The sequence below is a fragment of the Chroicocephalus ridibundus genome, chromosome 3, assembly GCF_963924245.1.
Source record: "Chroicocephalus ridibundus chromosome 3, bChrRid1.1, whole genome shotgun sequence".
NCBI classification, from domain to species: Eukaryota; Metazoa; Chordata; class Aves; order Charadriiformes; family Laridae; genus Chroicocephalus; species Chroicocephalus ridibundus.
This window is the reverse complement of record NC_086286.1, coordinates 48,431,497-48,446,856: the sequence shown is the minus strand read 5'-3', so window position 1 is coordinate 48,446,856 and position 15,360 is coordinate 48,431,497. Positions and strand designations below refer to the sequence as shown.

The 15,360-nt window shown below is 48.8% G+C and overlaps 1 protein-coding gene and 1 long non-coding RNA gene across 3 annotated transcripts in view; both read right to left on the bottom strand.

Annotated features, from left to right (window-relative positions):
• Nucleotides 1-12,634, bottom strand: part of EGLN1 (egl-9 family hypoxia inducible factor 1) — a 37,236-nt gene extending 24,602 nt beyond the window's left edge. For both annotated transcript variants that reach the window (XR_010070299.1, XM_063329040.1), the window contains exon 1: nucleotides 11,188-12,634. Coding sequence is in view for 1 of the 2 variants with exons in the window: in XM_063329040.1 (XP_063185110.1) it covers nucleotides 11,188-12,135 (948 nt within the window). In the remaining variant the exon portion in view is untranslated. The remainder of the gene's footprint in view (nucleotides 1-11,187) is intronic.
• A 1,847-nt stretch (nucleotides 12,635-14,481) lies between these two features.
• LOC134513031 (uncharacterized) overlaps nucleotides 14,482-15,360 on the bottom strand; it is a 59,416-nt gene continuing 58,537 nt past the window's right edge. The window contains exon 3 of the long non-coding RNA XR_010070301.1: nucleotides 14,482-15,158. This is a non-coding gene — a long non-coding RNA (uncharacterized LOC134513031). The remainder of the gene's footprint in view (nucleotides 15,159-15,360) is intronic.

Below are 15,360 nucleotides of genomic sequence, written 5' to 3'. Positions count from 1 at the left end.
TCATCTGGTCCAGCCTCCTCCTCAGTGCTGGGTCACCCATAGCAGGTCAAGTGACCAGCAGCTGGGTTTCGAGTATCTCCAAGGATGGAGACTCCACAACCTCTCTGGCAACAGCTTCTCCATTTGATCATCCTCACAGTGGGAAAAGCGTTTATTATATTTAAATGGAATTTCTCGCATTTCAGTGTGCCCACTGCCTCGTCACTTGGCACTGCTGAGAAGAGACTGGCTCCCTCTTCTTCAGTCCCTCCATCAGGTATCTGTACACACTGGTACGATCCCCCCACACCTATTCCTCTCCAGCATAAACAGCCCTAGCTCCCCCAGACTCTCCCTGTAAGTCCTGAAAAAGCAAATCCACTATTACGAAGACTGCTACTGACTGGCTGATGGTCTGTCATAGAGGGCCTAAAGGTGACGCATCTAAGGTTTAGCCAAAGAGACATACGATTAGCCAACATCTATTTCACTGGGCATCATACAATATGCCAGCTGAAACCGAGTCAGTTCAAGATGCCCTTATCAACTGGCCACAGTTTCCTTTCTCACAGCAGCGAGGCTGCGTGCCAGCTGCCCCAACAACAATGCCGCAACCACTGGAACTGGAAGGGCGCAATGCCTTCAGCCGAGCACAGACCACACACTGTCCGAACACAGCAGAAGCTGTTGAGGGAGCTGGGCATCCACAGCGAGGGTTAGCTGCTTGAACAGATGCTTGAACAGGACAGACTGCAGCAACAAGAAAGATATGTTATTAACCAACTATAAACAAAACCTCTCATGTGCGGCATCCCTGGACTTTTTCCACAGTGCAGAGAACTTAAACCATATGAGGATTTCTGCCTCAAAATTAGCATGGACCAAGTTTTTGATCTCTAGCAATTTAAATTCCACATTATCACAATACTCAGGTTAGCCTATTATTGTAACTTTTCGGTTCAATTCGCCTAGTAACTTCAGGACTGTTCTAACTATACAGCAAGCAGGAAGATAAGAGACCCTGGCACACCAGAAGGTCAGCAAGCCACAGCAACAGTACGCCCAGCAGAGAAACCTACAGCCTCTGCCACGTCACCAAGAATTTCGACCTATCAACAGAACAAAGTGAAGTGAATTGACAATACAAGCTCCTCCTGTAAACAGATTGAAAATATCTTTATATAGAAAAACCAAAACCAATCCAAGCAACTACACATAAACCCCTCAAGTCTCCAGACAGTTTATTGCATTCTAAAACTTCTTACAGTCATCTGACAACCAACACAACAGTTCCTCCACCCTGTCAGGACTAAAAGGGAGAACCGCTTCCTGAACTCCCTCGCTGCTTTCACTTTTGTACCATTTTCAACACAATGCTTATTTTTGCTGAAACAAGGCAAGGCAGTCTCAGGCTCTGCTCTCACAGCAGCACGCTGGGGCCGCACGGCAGCATCTCCTCAAAGCTGTACATCATTGGTACAGCCCAGAACACCTTCATGGTCAAACTATGTGCCCTGAGCTGGTCTCACCCTAAACTAATGCGTAAAATTATTCCTTGGCTAGAAAATAGCCTTTTTCATCAGACCCCATTAATTACCCTACAGGGTATGGCCTTCATCTCTTCATTAGAGGACTATGCATACAACATATACATAACCGCCCTATCCTCACGCACAACGACCACGTAGACATGCAGGCATGTACATTTCTACCCGATTCCTCTTTAAAACATTATACACTAACAAAAACACTCCCAAGCAGTTATAAATCAAATACCAAAGAACAAGAAAGTCTTCAAGCGTAAGCAGCTGTTACGTGCATAAAAGCATTGCTCTGGTTTTGACCGACACTGCTCTGGAACAGCGAGTGAATTCGCTTTCAGCCTCAAGTTTACAACTGCCACTTACCAACTACTTCTGGCACAAGCCTGCACTGAAAATATGCTTTGTCGGCCACCGTTAACCAACAATCTTCAGAAACTGGAAGTTTACAAGGATTTAAGGAGCAGCAAGTGACTTCTTCAAAAGGCCACAAAGACCAGCGTTAGTCCTCCTTTTCAAGCGTCTAAGTAGTAAGTCACAAATGTGGAACACAAAAAGGGTATCATAAATAACGAGTACTCCATTCAGTAGCAGCTGCATAGTCAAGGAACTTTACTGTTCTGTTCACTGAAAATACTGCTTTCAAAATATTATTTCCTTAGTGTGGTGTAAAATAACATGCCAATGATTAAAGATCTTGTATAGATATATTCCAAGTAGGTTTATTCCCAAAACACAGTCCTTGGATTATTCACAGTCACTCCCTTACTGTAAAGTAACAAAATACAGCAGCGCAAGAGACAGGGAGCCCCATGAGCATCCCACTGAAGAATCAAACTAACCAACCCACTCACAACAATCTCGAACTGAATTTCGACCTGAAAATTTGGTGTCTTTGTATAAGCACTCCAAGGAGCCTAAAGAAAACCGACTTGGTTTTTGGAGGGGCAAGAAGAAACTTCTGCTCTCCACAGACTGTTTCACTTTTATAAGACAAGTTTCCTTTTTGCTGCAGCAAAAGGCCTTCATTTAAGCTACAAGTATACTATGTACGTACGTACAGGTACATACGTACACACTAGCATTCAGTACAGGATGACACGGTAGCAACTAGAAAGACAGCATTTTGCAAAATTCCAATAGCAACCTAGCCTGTTCCAGACAAAAGCTGTCAGATATTAACCACTTGTGTCTAAACACCACAACTGAATTACAAACATCATGACCGCAGGTAAGTGTCATGAGAGAGAACAATGTGCTGCCAAATTATTTGCAGGAAATAGCTGGCAACCTATTCAGAAACTAAACATCATCTAGAAAAAGGGAAAACATCTCTCAAATACCCAGTCAAGGTTACTGATACAACTAACCCAGAGATCCGAGGAGACTGCTGTTCAGACAGTCCTATGACTTGGCAGGACATCACTTCCAAGGAATTTCAGCCCAAGAGGCCACCAGCAAGGGCAGACAGCTCTTCCTCTCGAGCTGTACAGCTACGATGAGAAGCATCCCGGCCTGATTTTTAGGTGGTATTGAATCAAGCCCATTCTGTGCAGGAGAGACAGCACAGCACATCAAAGCAGCAACACGGTCGGAAAATCATTGATACCACTGACAAGGAAAAAGGAAATTAATTGCCCCTAGTGTACTGAAACCACTGATGTGCACAAACCACAAGGCTACAGGTTCCTAACCTCCAGAACAGCAACAACTCAAAAACTAACTGCAGTTGCACAGTCAAAAAAGACCGTGAAAAAGCAAGCAAGAAATCAATCCAGAATTTTGCAGAGCCAGCTACCCTAATGCACCAGGGAACAGGGAGGAAACGGGACAAGAGAAGTGAAACAGTACTGAAATTGCCTGTTTGAGACAGAGCCCCCGAAGCAGAACGAGTGCTGGTCCTGGCACAAGGGGATGTGGCTGAGCAGGGACCTTCCTTACCAGCAGCAGCCAGCAGCAAACAGTAGCGAGCTGCAGCACAGCGTTCATTGCAGAGTCCAGCTCTGTCTTGAAACAGAGAAATCAAGAATGTCTTTGGTGCTAGTAAAACTCTGTAATAATGGACAGGCACAGCCAACAAGCATAAGAAATCTAGCTAGTAGGTTGGTTTCGAAGTGGGAGCGGAGGGCCGGGAGGGGACAGAGATGAGGGGAAAAAAAAATAATCAGTTTTCATTTGGATAAAATACTTTTTTCCCTGTGCATGTTACATAGGATCACACGGTGGGCATACCAGCACAGCTTCTGTACACAACTGTCACAAGGAAGATCCTTGGAGGACAGAAGAATGCGTTTCTGATGGCAAGAATGGAGTCTCACACTGAACATCGAAGAATAAAGAAAACAAAAGTTAAGAAAGAAAAAAAAAAGAAAAAGATTTCTTAAACTGTGTTCGAATTTCCACAGGCAAATTCTGGGATAATCAGTCCCTAAGTGTTAAACTAAGGCTGTAGTTTGGCAAACACTTTAAGCTGGCATAAATTTGCATTGCTGCTGAAAGAAAGTCTCACCATCTGCCAGTCCCCTGTGCCAGGACAAACATCTGAACACTGAACCAGGAGCACTTCTTTTGCCAGTTTATTTTTCAGATGGATCAGTTCCCCAAACCAGTTCACAGGATGGCCATGTAAATACTTGTGCTGGCAAAGATGAGTGACTACTTCTCCAGCAGCGCCAGCTGAAAGTGTCCATTGAACTACAGCCTAAGACACGGGGGTACGGAGAAGTTCCTAGCAGGCACAGTTGGTGTTACCCACCTTCAGACACACTATATTCATTACCACACTTCAAAGCTACAATCACCACACAGTTGCCCTTCAGAAACTAGTATATCTTTGTATTTTTCTCTAGTAGGAAAGCCTGCCAGAGTCTCTGCAATGTTCACATTTTCATTTTCACTGGCCATAAACAAGTGTCTTTTCTGGATGCTGTGCTTCTCAATCGAGAGATCATTTGCATTAGAGACAACAGACAGCCTTTTGATCATCTGTTCTGTTTGGGACCCAAAATACTTGTACATGAGGAACAACAAATGAAACCATACTCCTTGCGTATCAGGGCTCTACCCGAACAGGGATATAGGAACTGTGGGCTGCTGCGTATCCATGAATCATGATACAATCCTTCGCTGACCAGCACACTCATCTAGAAGAAAACACCATTTCCAACAGAAACATCGCTCTTAGGAAAAGAATCAGTAAAGATATAGTCTATATCAAGGTCAAGCAACTCAAGTGAGCATTGGGAGACTGAGAAAGATCTACACACACTTACCCACAACACAGCGATAAAGTCAAACCCGTACGGTCATCCATTAGGAACCAATTAGATCACTAGGTTTTCTACCAAGAAAAAAATTCACGGGGCGACAGTGAAATAAATCCCCAGATACAGAAGGATCTCTGTAACCGGGCACGCCACAAGCAAACTGAGGGGAAGCTTCCCACTTTATAGGTGTTCCTCAGCCCGGGTCCCCAGTTGCAGCTCTTGGGTTCTCTGATCAGAGCAGGACTCACCGGAGCTGCAGCAGAGCACTGCACCCACCTCTGTGCTTGCTTTCCTTCTACCGACATTTTGCCACCATCATCGCTTTGTAGTACCTGCTTGGTTGCTGAGCCCTTATTCTCTACCTCTTACTTTCATCCGTCTCCCCATTGCCACAAACACTCAGTTATATTTTGCAGAACAAGATATAGCAGGGAAAAACATCCAGAAATCTTGCTCGGGTTTCCTGTATGCTATTTTGAACAGCATCTGCAAAACTCAGACTTAACCTGTCCTCCCTCCCATGTTCCCTCTGCCCGCCGCCTCAGTGCTACACGGCTGCTGACAGCTTCAGCTCTATCAGCTGATTACTGCTCCTTAGTCACATTTCTCTTTGCTTGGTAACAGAAATAAATGGCCAGAGCAGAGAGCCTCTTCTTTCCAATTTATGGAAAAGGTAACAACAGGGTATGAGAAATTCACTCACTCTCAGAGGATTATTTTCTAAAGCAGCATTACTAACTTCGGAAGAGGCCAATTCAATAGGGACTAGTCTGAATCCAGAGCTCTCTACGTCTTCAAAAAACTCCAGGATGCTCTTGTGTGCAACATCGTATTGAAAACTGATGAGCATCCAGAGAATTATAAGCAGCCGGTAAAGTACTTGCAATCAGGTCAGTTCATTTTGAGACTGGAGGCAGGGAGAGCGAAAGGGATGAGCAATTACGTAATTCAACAATTTCAAGAAAAAGCAAAAAAAGCAGGCTTGCACAATGTGTAGCTAATCAAGCAAATTTTTAAGCTGAGAAGCAGTGGGTGCCACTGGTAGAGACAAGAGAGCATGAAGATGCAGCAATTTGATCTGAAGGTCTTCTGACAGGTTACAAGGAGTGGGAATGAAGCAACAACTAAAGGGATGTAACAGGGACTGTAAAACTGTCTATTCAGTCTCCTACCAATAAAAGGCATGGGGGAGGGTTAGGAGGTGGGTGCTGCTGGGTGTGATGGGAGCAGAAGCAGGAACAGCTAATAGATGAGATGTCCATTTATATGGTGATTATTAGGAACCCAGTCCATGACCGGGATGTCCCAATATTACTGCAATACCAGGAAAGGATGCAAACTCCAGATTTATATGAAGTTTTAGATGACGAGCAGAGTCCAGAAGAAGGAAAACATAAGTCTAGCAAAAAAATCATAAAGCTGCCCCCTCCCTTAAAGCCTCTGCAGCCTCTGTGTGGGGAAGAAGGAAAAACCTTCTCACCTGGGTGAGATTCAGAAGGATTTCACTCCCTGACTTTGATAGGCAGGTTTATAACTCCACTCTAACATAGAACAGGCAAGAAACAGAAATACATGCGTGTGTAAGTGTGGTAACTGTTAAGAGAAAGGGAAAAAAAGAGAATTAATATTTTGGGAAGAGATGGAAGAAGAAAAACCCAGAAAATAACAGGAGGTAGGAGAAAGACTCATGAGATACAGCTTGTGTGCAAGTATGTGCCACCATCTGCTAGAGAAAAGAAGGAAGCAGAGCCTGGAAAGAAGAGACTAAGAGAACTAAAGCAAAGAATGCAGTAAGTCAGGACTTCTGAAATGAGTAAATAGATAGCCGTGCCCCTATAACTGCTGCTGTACTGTCCACACACCTCAAAGGTAGTTGGCTAGTTTATACCTACTGCTATATAGATACCTTTCAGGCTGGAGTGACCATCTACTGATGGTCAGGTCTAAGCAGAACCACATCAGTTTAAGTAGATCAGTTCTAGGTAGCCCAGTTAGTCTACAGAAACCCCCTAACAGAGACTTTCAAATCTCAGGTTTCTCACACATTTAACATTTTAATTTATTTCACATACTTTACCTTTAGAGACCAGCCCTGGTGAACATGAATCAGTTTTAAATAGATTCCATGAAAACAATGTAGCTTTTTCCCCCTGACAGTTTTACAGGCTGAGTTGCAGGGTATACATCTCAAGACCCATTTCTTTTCCCCTTTTCATGTACTGCTTCTGGACACTTTGCAGAAGTGATGGCACGTTCAACACAAACAACGGCAATACGTATAAAAAGTAAGCCTTAACTAAATTTGAAGTGATAATGTAGGTATCATCTCTTCCATTTTATCTACAGCTATTTTTGCCCAACAACAAAACCAATTAGCCTTGATCAACAGCGTCATTAAGACCTTTGATCAATAATCCATTCATTTCTGTAAGAGTACCCATCTGCTAGTTAAAGCACAGAGAATAAAACTTCAGATTTCATAGGTATATTTAGTTAACAAAACATTTTTGAAGACTCAGTAATAGAAAGAGGGTAGGAATTTCAGCACACTGTGGAGCGTATTTATTTATGAATCATTCCCTCTAATAGGATATGCTTGTTTACAGAGCTTGAACTAGATCTGGTAAAGGTTAAAGATTCAATAAAAGCTCTTGTGACTCCTGTGACATAATGCCAACCCTTGCACAACATTCAAAAACAAAGCCAGTTTTCTAAGAAGACACTGCAGTGAACCCAACAACAATATTTTGAACAACTGGCTGCAAGTTGTTTGGGTTTGTTTGCTTGTTTTTCATTTAAAGGTCTAATAAAAAAAATATGGTCAGGCTTTAAAAGAAAACCACCACAAAACCAAAACAACACACCTTTAGAACTGCTAATACAAAATCACCTTCTCCTCAAAGCTACACACTGCTCATCTGATTGCTCAATAAATTACTTTTTGAAGAAACACAAACTCCTAGACTTCACCACCCCAGACCTCCTCAGCACAGCTACATCCCTGACACTGATGAGCACAGCCCAATTCCAGCAGGTCGCCTGTTGCATGAGGTGCTGTACCAAGCTGCAACCATTTAACACCATGCCAACCCATCACCTTGTGGAGCTAGCACTGGTAGTGTTCTAGAGAGGGCAGGGGGATGCCCAAGGGCTGGAATTCTTTTGCTGGCTTAGATGCTGGGAAATCACAAATCTCACCAGTGACACTGCAAATTGGTTTATTTAGCACCATCAGAGTAAAATGGTACACTAAGTTCTCCACACACCAACCATACAAAGCACAGTATTGCAACACATGCACACAGGAGTAATAAAATTATACTGCAAGAGCTCAGTCAGTCAATGTGTGCTACACTTCCATGCATTTTGGTCCTATAACTTGAAATGAAACCAGTAAGAATAAACATGACACGTGGATGGTTCCTTTTAAAAAGTCTTTGCTGTGAATGCAAAGCCACCATACCCATCAAGATTTGAAAGCAGACTGTATTTGACTAAATGAACTAAGCAGCAGTCACCACACAAAGCGCACTAACAGAGGAGCGCCAGAGTGACCTATTGGAGCTATTACAGTATCTCCACTGCACACCCATCTCTACTGCCAAGAATAAAAAGTGCACCAGGACTCTGGCAGCAACATAATCAAACCTCGATTCAGAAAAAGCAGAGGCAAGAAGTGAAGAAAAATTACTTCAGAAAACCAAGAGGCGTCTCCGTGTTTATTTTACACCTTTCCTTTCCCCCCTCTGAACAGGGAGGATGTACAGAAGTTTCCACTGCTGGTCTGCTCCCCCCACCACAGCCCTTCCACCCAACTTACTGTGGCATTCATGGCAGAGGAAAGGTGCAGTTCTCCATGGACACAAAAGAGAGAGAAGGTGAAAAGTCACATCACTCTTATCCCTGCTGACTTTACAAATAAGCATTCCCAAACACTGACAAACCCCATGTTTTAACAGACCAAACTCTCCCAGGGACTTGTCCATCTCTCCTCACCCGCTGGTTCTGCTTATTCAACTCAGGGGTGAATCTCAGAGTGACTGCCAGTTTTTGTCCTGCCATTTCGTTTGCTCAAACTTTAGGGAACCGATCTTTCCTGCAGCACTACAAGCACCGACTTGCGGGGAGATAAGCAAAGGAACGCGAGAAGACAAAAAGTAATGCGTTTCCATACCACCAAGAAGTAAAAAGCACTGCACCTTTACTGATGTGATCCCTGCACCTGCTCTGATCCCCCAAATACAGTGGAATTTCAGCAGTGACTGAAAACTAAACAATCATTACTTTGCTTGTAGCTACACAAAAGCATGCAACACAAAGAGATTTTTCTCTATCTTTCACTATTAGCAAAAGTATCAGTTACTAACTAAAAACTTAAGGTACAGTAGTCCAGGAATTGCTCGTGTGATTCAGGATTACAACTCTGAAAGTCCTTTTCTACAGCCCTTGCACGTACTATTTACAGAAGCATACCACTGCACATAAAAACAGAAGTGGTATTCCTCTTTGCTGCTTAAAACTGAAACCCAGCAAAGCCACTGATATTTTTAGAGTGCAAGTTTGAAGCACTGAGACCTTGAAGAGATTTAGGACTGTCTGAAAGATAAATTGGCTTAGAAACATCCAAACTAACAGGGATCTACGAAGAATCTAGACCACGTTCCTGTTAAAACGTTTTAGCACTGCACTGGTTCAACTAAAGGAACGCAAAGATCACACTTCAAAAAAAAAAAATGAAAAAAAATCCCACCCACTTTTCTTTATCACAGGAGTTTCCCGTGCCCCAAACAAATCCGAGGCTGTTTTTTGCCTTCCAGTTTCTCCCCTCCTCCCTCCCGCAGCTTCCTACCAGCTGAGATTCTGCAGCTGCAGCAACAACAGTCTGTCTGTGACACTGCAACCACCACGGCGGGATGGTCCCTACTAATTCACTAGCTTCCTTATGTTTTAATAGAGGTAGCAAATTGTCAAGGGGCTTCCCCGCCCCCCGTGTTGTTTTTTTTTAAACTGAAAAGATACTGATGAATATTCATTACTAGTCCTTTACCAATGGCGTGAATTTTACTTAAAGGACTGGAAGGGAATCGCAAATTAGGCTAATACAATGGGAGATTTTCGACTCAGTTCTCTGGTCTCTAAATACAGCTAAAGAGTAAGATTTTTGCAGAACAGAGCCTTGATGATAGTTTAAAAAATAAAAATTAAAACCTCTCCCTCAAGCCAGGTTGCGCCTCACGGCTGTGACTCTGCTGCCCGCTGCAGCACCACCTGCCAGAGGGTCGCACTGTAACTCACCGCTCCGCAGTGCCACCGAGGCGACCACACGCTGCTGCGGGTCCCCATCCGCATTTTTAAGCCCATTTTCTGCGCCAGGACTTACCAGAACCCGACCCATTCATGCCAGCCTGCAAACGTTATGCACAGAGTTTTTCACACTACCCAACAAACACTCGAAGGCTGCTGTTCCTCACAAGAAGGCACTGCGGTGCCCCGTTTTCGGTATTTCACTTCTAGTTTTTTCGGGAGACCATGGGAGAACGTGCATTTCAATATTAATCACCTCGTGGATAAGCTTCGAGGTCAAGTTTTTAACAAAAGGCAGGTCAAGTTTCGAACGAAAGGCAGGAGAGCTGGGGCTGTTCAGTCTGGAGAACAGAAGGCTCCAGGGAGACCTTATAGCGGTCTTCCAGTGTCTGAAGAGGGCCGACAAGAAAGCTGGGGAGGGACTTTTACAAGGGCATGTAGTGATAGGATGACGTGTAATGGCTTGCAACTGGAAGAGGGTAGATTTAGATTAGATATCAGGAAGAAGTTCTTTACTGTGCGGTGGTGAGGCACTGGAACAGGTTGCCCAGAGAAGCTGTGGATGCCCCATCCCTGGAAGTGTTCAAGGCCAGGCTGGATGGGGCTTTGAGCAGCCTGGTCTAGTGGGAGGTGTCCCTGCCCAGGGCAGGGGGTTGGAACTAGATGATCTTTAAGGTCCCTTCCAACCCAAACCATTCTATGATTATTTCCCACCCCCCGCCCCTTCTCTGGAAAGGCGAAGAGACAAACCAACCCTTCAACACCTCGGTGGAGAGCAACCCCCGGGGCACTGACCGCGGACAACACCCCCCCGCCCGCCGCCAACCCGGCCCGGGCCCGCGGCTGGGAGGCGGCTGCGGGCACAGGCAGACGGACACCCAGACACACGCGCGGAGGGACACCCGGACGTGCGCACATGCACGCACACCCGCGGGCAGGCGCACACGTGCGCGCACGCCCGCCCGCCCCTGCCCGGGGAAGCGCCGGCTCTGCCGCCCCGCTCCCGCCCCGGCAGAGGCCCCCCCACCCCCGGCCGCGGGTGGTGGTGATGCACCGGGGGGGTGGTGGTGATGTGTGTCCCGGCTCCCCGCACTCACTTTCGTCCTGCCGTTGATTTTGTAGTTGCCCAGCTTGCCGTTGCAGTGTCGGATGAGATCGTCCATGCTGTTCATGAGGAGGCGGATGGTCTGGCAGCCCGGCTCCTTGCCCTCCACCCAGGTGATCTTGTCGCCGCGGATGTCCTTGGAGGAGTCGCTTTTCTGGCTGACGAGCTGCCCGTCGGTGAAGCGGCCGGTGTGGTGGAGGGCCCGCACCTCCTGGGCCACCAGCCCGCCCAGCTCCTTGCCGAGGAAGTCGTCCACCACGCAGATGCCGTGCTTGTTCATGCAGGGCACGATGTACTCCAGCGCCAGCCGCTGCGGCACCAGCCACTTCGTCTGCCCGTTGGGGCGCAGGGCGGCCCCGCCGGGTCCCGCCTGCACGCCGCCCGGGTACAGGTTCGACTTGTCCCGGTACAGCAGCACCGCCTCCCCGGAGGGCGAGGGGGACTGGGCCGCGGCCGGGGCCTCCGCCTCACCGCCGGCGGCTGCGGCGGCGGCGACATGGTTGTCGGTCAGCGGGGCGGCCTCGGCGGGGGGCTCCGGGGGCGGCGGGGCTGCGCCCTTCCCCGCCGCGGCCCCGGCTTCCCCAGGCGCCGCCGCCCGGCTGCCGCCTCCCGCCGCGGCCCCGGCGCTGTGGGCGCGGGTCGGCGGGGGTTGCCCGCCGCGGGGCTCGGCAGCGCCCCCTGCTGCGGCCGCCGCCGCCCCCGTGCCTCCGCCGCGGCAGATGAGCTTGTGCTTCTTCCAGTCCTGGCGCTGGTGCTCCTTGCTGCAGTAGAAGGAGCTGCGGCAGCGCCCGCACCGCAGCAGGTTCTCCATCTTCCCGCACAGCTCGCAGTACTGCCGGTCCCGCTCGCTGCTGCTGCTGTTGTTGTTGTTGCTGGTGGTGCCGCCGCTGCTCTCGCCGCCGCCCTGGCCGGCCCCGCCGCCGCCGCTGTCATTCGCCATGGTGCTGGTGGTGCCGCCGCAGCCCCGCTCCGCCGCCGAGGGGTTATGTAAGGAGGCGGGCGGGAGCGGCGCTAACGCGGGCCCCCGCCCGGCCGCGCGGGGAGGGAGCGCTCACTGCATCATGGCCGCCCGGCTGCGTCGCGGCCCCCGCCGCCCTCCGCCGGCCCGCGGCCTCCTTAGGGGCGGCCGGGCGCGGGGCTGCCGCGGGGGCCCGCGCCGCCCTCCCTTGCGCCGCTAACGCCGCTTAGCGCCGCCTCATCGCCGCCCCGCCGGCGGCGTGCGCGGCCGAGGGGGGGAGAGCGGCGGCGGGCAGCCGGCTGGCGCGGTGCGGTGGGGCTGCCTTCCGCTCCCCGCCGGCCTCTCTGCCCAGTCCGCGGGCCGGCGCGGCCGCCGCCTCTCCCCGCCGCGCCTCCGCCGCTCTGTCGGGGCGAGGAGGAGGCGCCACCCTCGCGGCCCGCTTTGCACGTACGCCACTTCCAGCCCGCCAGCGCCGCCGGCGCGTCAGGCGGGCGGGGCCGTGCCGCCAGGCGGGCGGGGCCGTGCCGGGACAGGCCGAGCCGAGCCGCTCCGTGCGGAGAGGCTGATGGGCACCGCCGCAGCCGCGGGGCCCAGTGCCGGCGGCGAGCGCAGGGACAGGCCTCGGGCCGAGGCTGGGCGGCGGGAGGACGGGCGGAAGCGGCCTCCCGAGGAGCGCGGCCTCCCCGGCCGTCGGCGACCCACGCCGCCGCCAGGGACGGGGGAAACTGCCGGGGAGGATGTCAGCGGTCTGGGCTGCCCGGAGCACCCCCGCAGTCGCTAATCCGTGGGTGCCCTTGTCCCTGCCCTCCCCGGGTTAGGCGGGGGGGTGGGTGCGGGGCCCGCCGCAGGTGAGGTGGTGGCACCGAGGAGGAAGAGGGGCACTGGGCCGACGTGGAAGCCGGGCACTGTGGCCTTGAGTGACAGGGAGGGTGGTGGCAGCGGCAGCCGACCTGCTGTGGAGGGCCAGGTTTTTGTCACACCCAAAGGCCCCAAAATATCCCCGCTGGATAACTGGCAGAGCGGGACATGTGCTGGCTCCCTCATAAATAACCTGTGGCCTGTGTCCCACCTAAGTCGGTGGTGGGGAAGGACGTAGTCAGGCCGGTTAAAAAAAGCAAAAGCAAAAAGCAGGAAGAAGGAGCAGGTGATGAGGCCGCTGAAACGAGGAGAGGCCGGGAGTTGGGGCCCAGTGCTGTGATCAACATGGCAAAGCCCCTGACAGGAAAAAGGAAGCTGGTTTGGCAGAGCAGCGCCGGTGGAGGGACGGAGGTCCCGACACACTCACGTCGGCTGTCAGAAACCACATGAGGACCTGGACTCCTCTGAGGTGATGTGTAAACTCCAATCGATCCGGCTTTACCGTGGCTTTGCTCGCTTGTGGTAGATATTAGGAAAGTGGAGTGTATTCTGTAATTTCCTGCCGTACAGCCCAACATGGTGGTCAGTGCTGCACAGCCTCGTGGCAAGCCAAAGCAAGGACTCCTCCTGAGCTGGGAGTTCTCCTGCCCACCCCCTCGGAGAACCATTTGGTGAACAGACGGCAAGTGTTCGCTCCATGGGCTGGGCTGGTGAGAGGCAGTGCCTGCAGTTCCTGTGCACTGTCTGTAAGTTAAGCAAATCCATTCTAAAGTCCAAGAAGTGTCAAATACATGAGCCAAGGTACAGATCTGGAGGTAGAAAGGTGAAGTTAATCCTCTGGTTGGTAACCCATGGGCTGCTGCTGGCTTTCACGTGATTTTGGATAAATCAGTTTTGCTTTGCCAGTGTAGAAGAGTGCTTTCGCTCCTCACAGGCTGTTGTGAGGCTTAAGACTGTAATGTACTTGTATTATAGTGAGATGGCTTTATGTACGCAATTAAAATTGTTTTGTTCCTATCATCTCTCTGTAGAGAACTAGATTTAAAATTAACTGACATAGCATAGGACTTGGAGGAATGTTAGGCACTTTGTGCACTACATGAAGGTTGTAAAAGGAGAAACAGTGTGCCAAGGCTACAAACGTCTGTGGTACATACACAGAAAATGAGAAGGAAAAACAGGGTGAATTATTAGAAAGGCAAAAGGAGTAGTGAGAGGACAAGGTCATGAAAGCCCAAAGGATGAGATTTCAAGGTGAATGTGATCAGCAAGCTCCAAGGCTGAATTAAAAAAAAAAAAAAAAGCTGAATGAACTGTAAAAGCTGGAAACTAAAATCAGATAGAGTTGCAGATTAGTAATTTCTTTGTTCATTGCCCGTAAAGGTAGGAAAATACAGTGGTAGAGGCAGAAGGAGGGGGTTAAAAAAAAGTTTTAAGTGCAGAGCATAAAGTGATCAGATTTTTAATCTAGGTTTAATTAGAGTTGTTCTTTAACTACAGGTATATGAGGTATGTTAGAAATACTAGGCTAAGCACTCCTCTAGCTTGCTTTAAACTGAGATTGATGCAGCTGAATTCCTCAGACTTGCAACATTGTTAAACTGAGCTAAATGAGAAGACAGACAAGGCTGGTGTTTTCAAAAACTTGAGAAATGCAAACAATGACGTTCTGCCAGAAAGACACTGAAGAGTTAAAGACCTTTTGCATTTCTTGCGTGCTCCTTCAGCAAACATAATGGAGATGAAAGTCACAGTACTCCAACTATGAAACAAATAAGAAAAGGACCAAGGTACAAATATGGTGCCTGGCTGAAACCTAATGATAGTTATTAATTCATGGGCTAATTTGGCTTCAAAAATCTTTTGTTGTTTCCCTCTCTTTCCCACATGTCTTTTGGGATGCAGTTAAAGGTCTTGGTCTCAGTTTTTACATTTGCTAATGTGCTGAGCTACTTGAGGTTGTCTTGAAATACTGTTCCTCAGCGTGGTCAACAGAAATACCAAGTTCAATAAAATCCATCTTCGGGTATATGAAGCATTTGCCATATTTTATGATTACAGTACTTCACCAGCTGCACAAAACAATTCAGTGAAGGTTGTTGTCCAGTGGCAAAACTGCAGAAAAGAGTGGTGGTGGTAAGGAAACTCTGGAAGACAATGAGTATTTGTATTACAATGTTGTCTGCAATATGCTAGAAATGTTTTTCAAGCCTATAAAGACTCTATTCATTGTCAAAGAGCTTGTTCCTTAAAAGACAGCATAAGGACAAAGCATGACAAAAAGCCACATATGGTGTACAAAGCAAAATGACCAATACGATGGTTGCCAAAACCGAGGGGGAAGGGGCT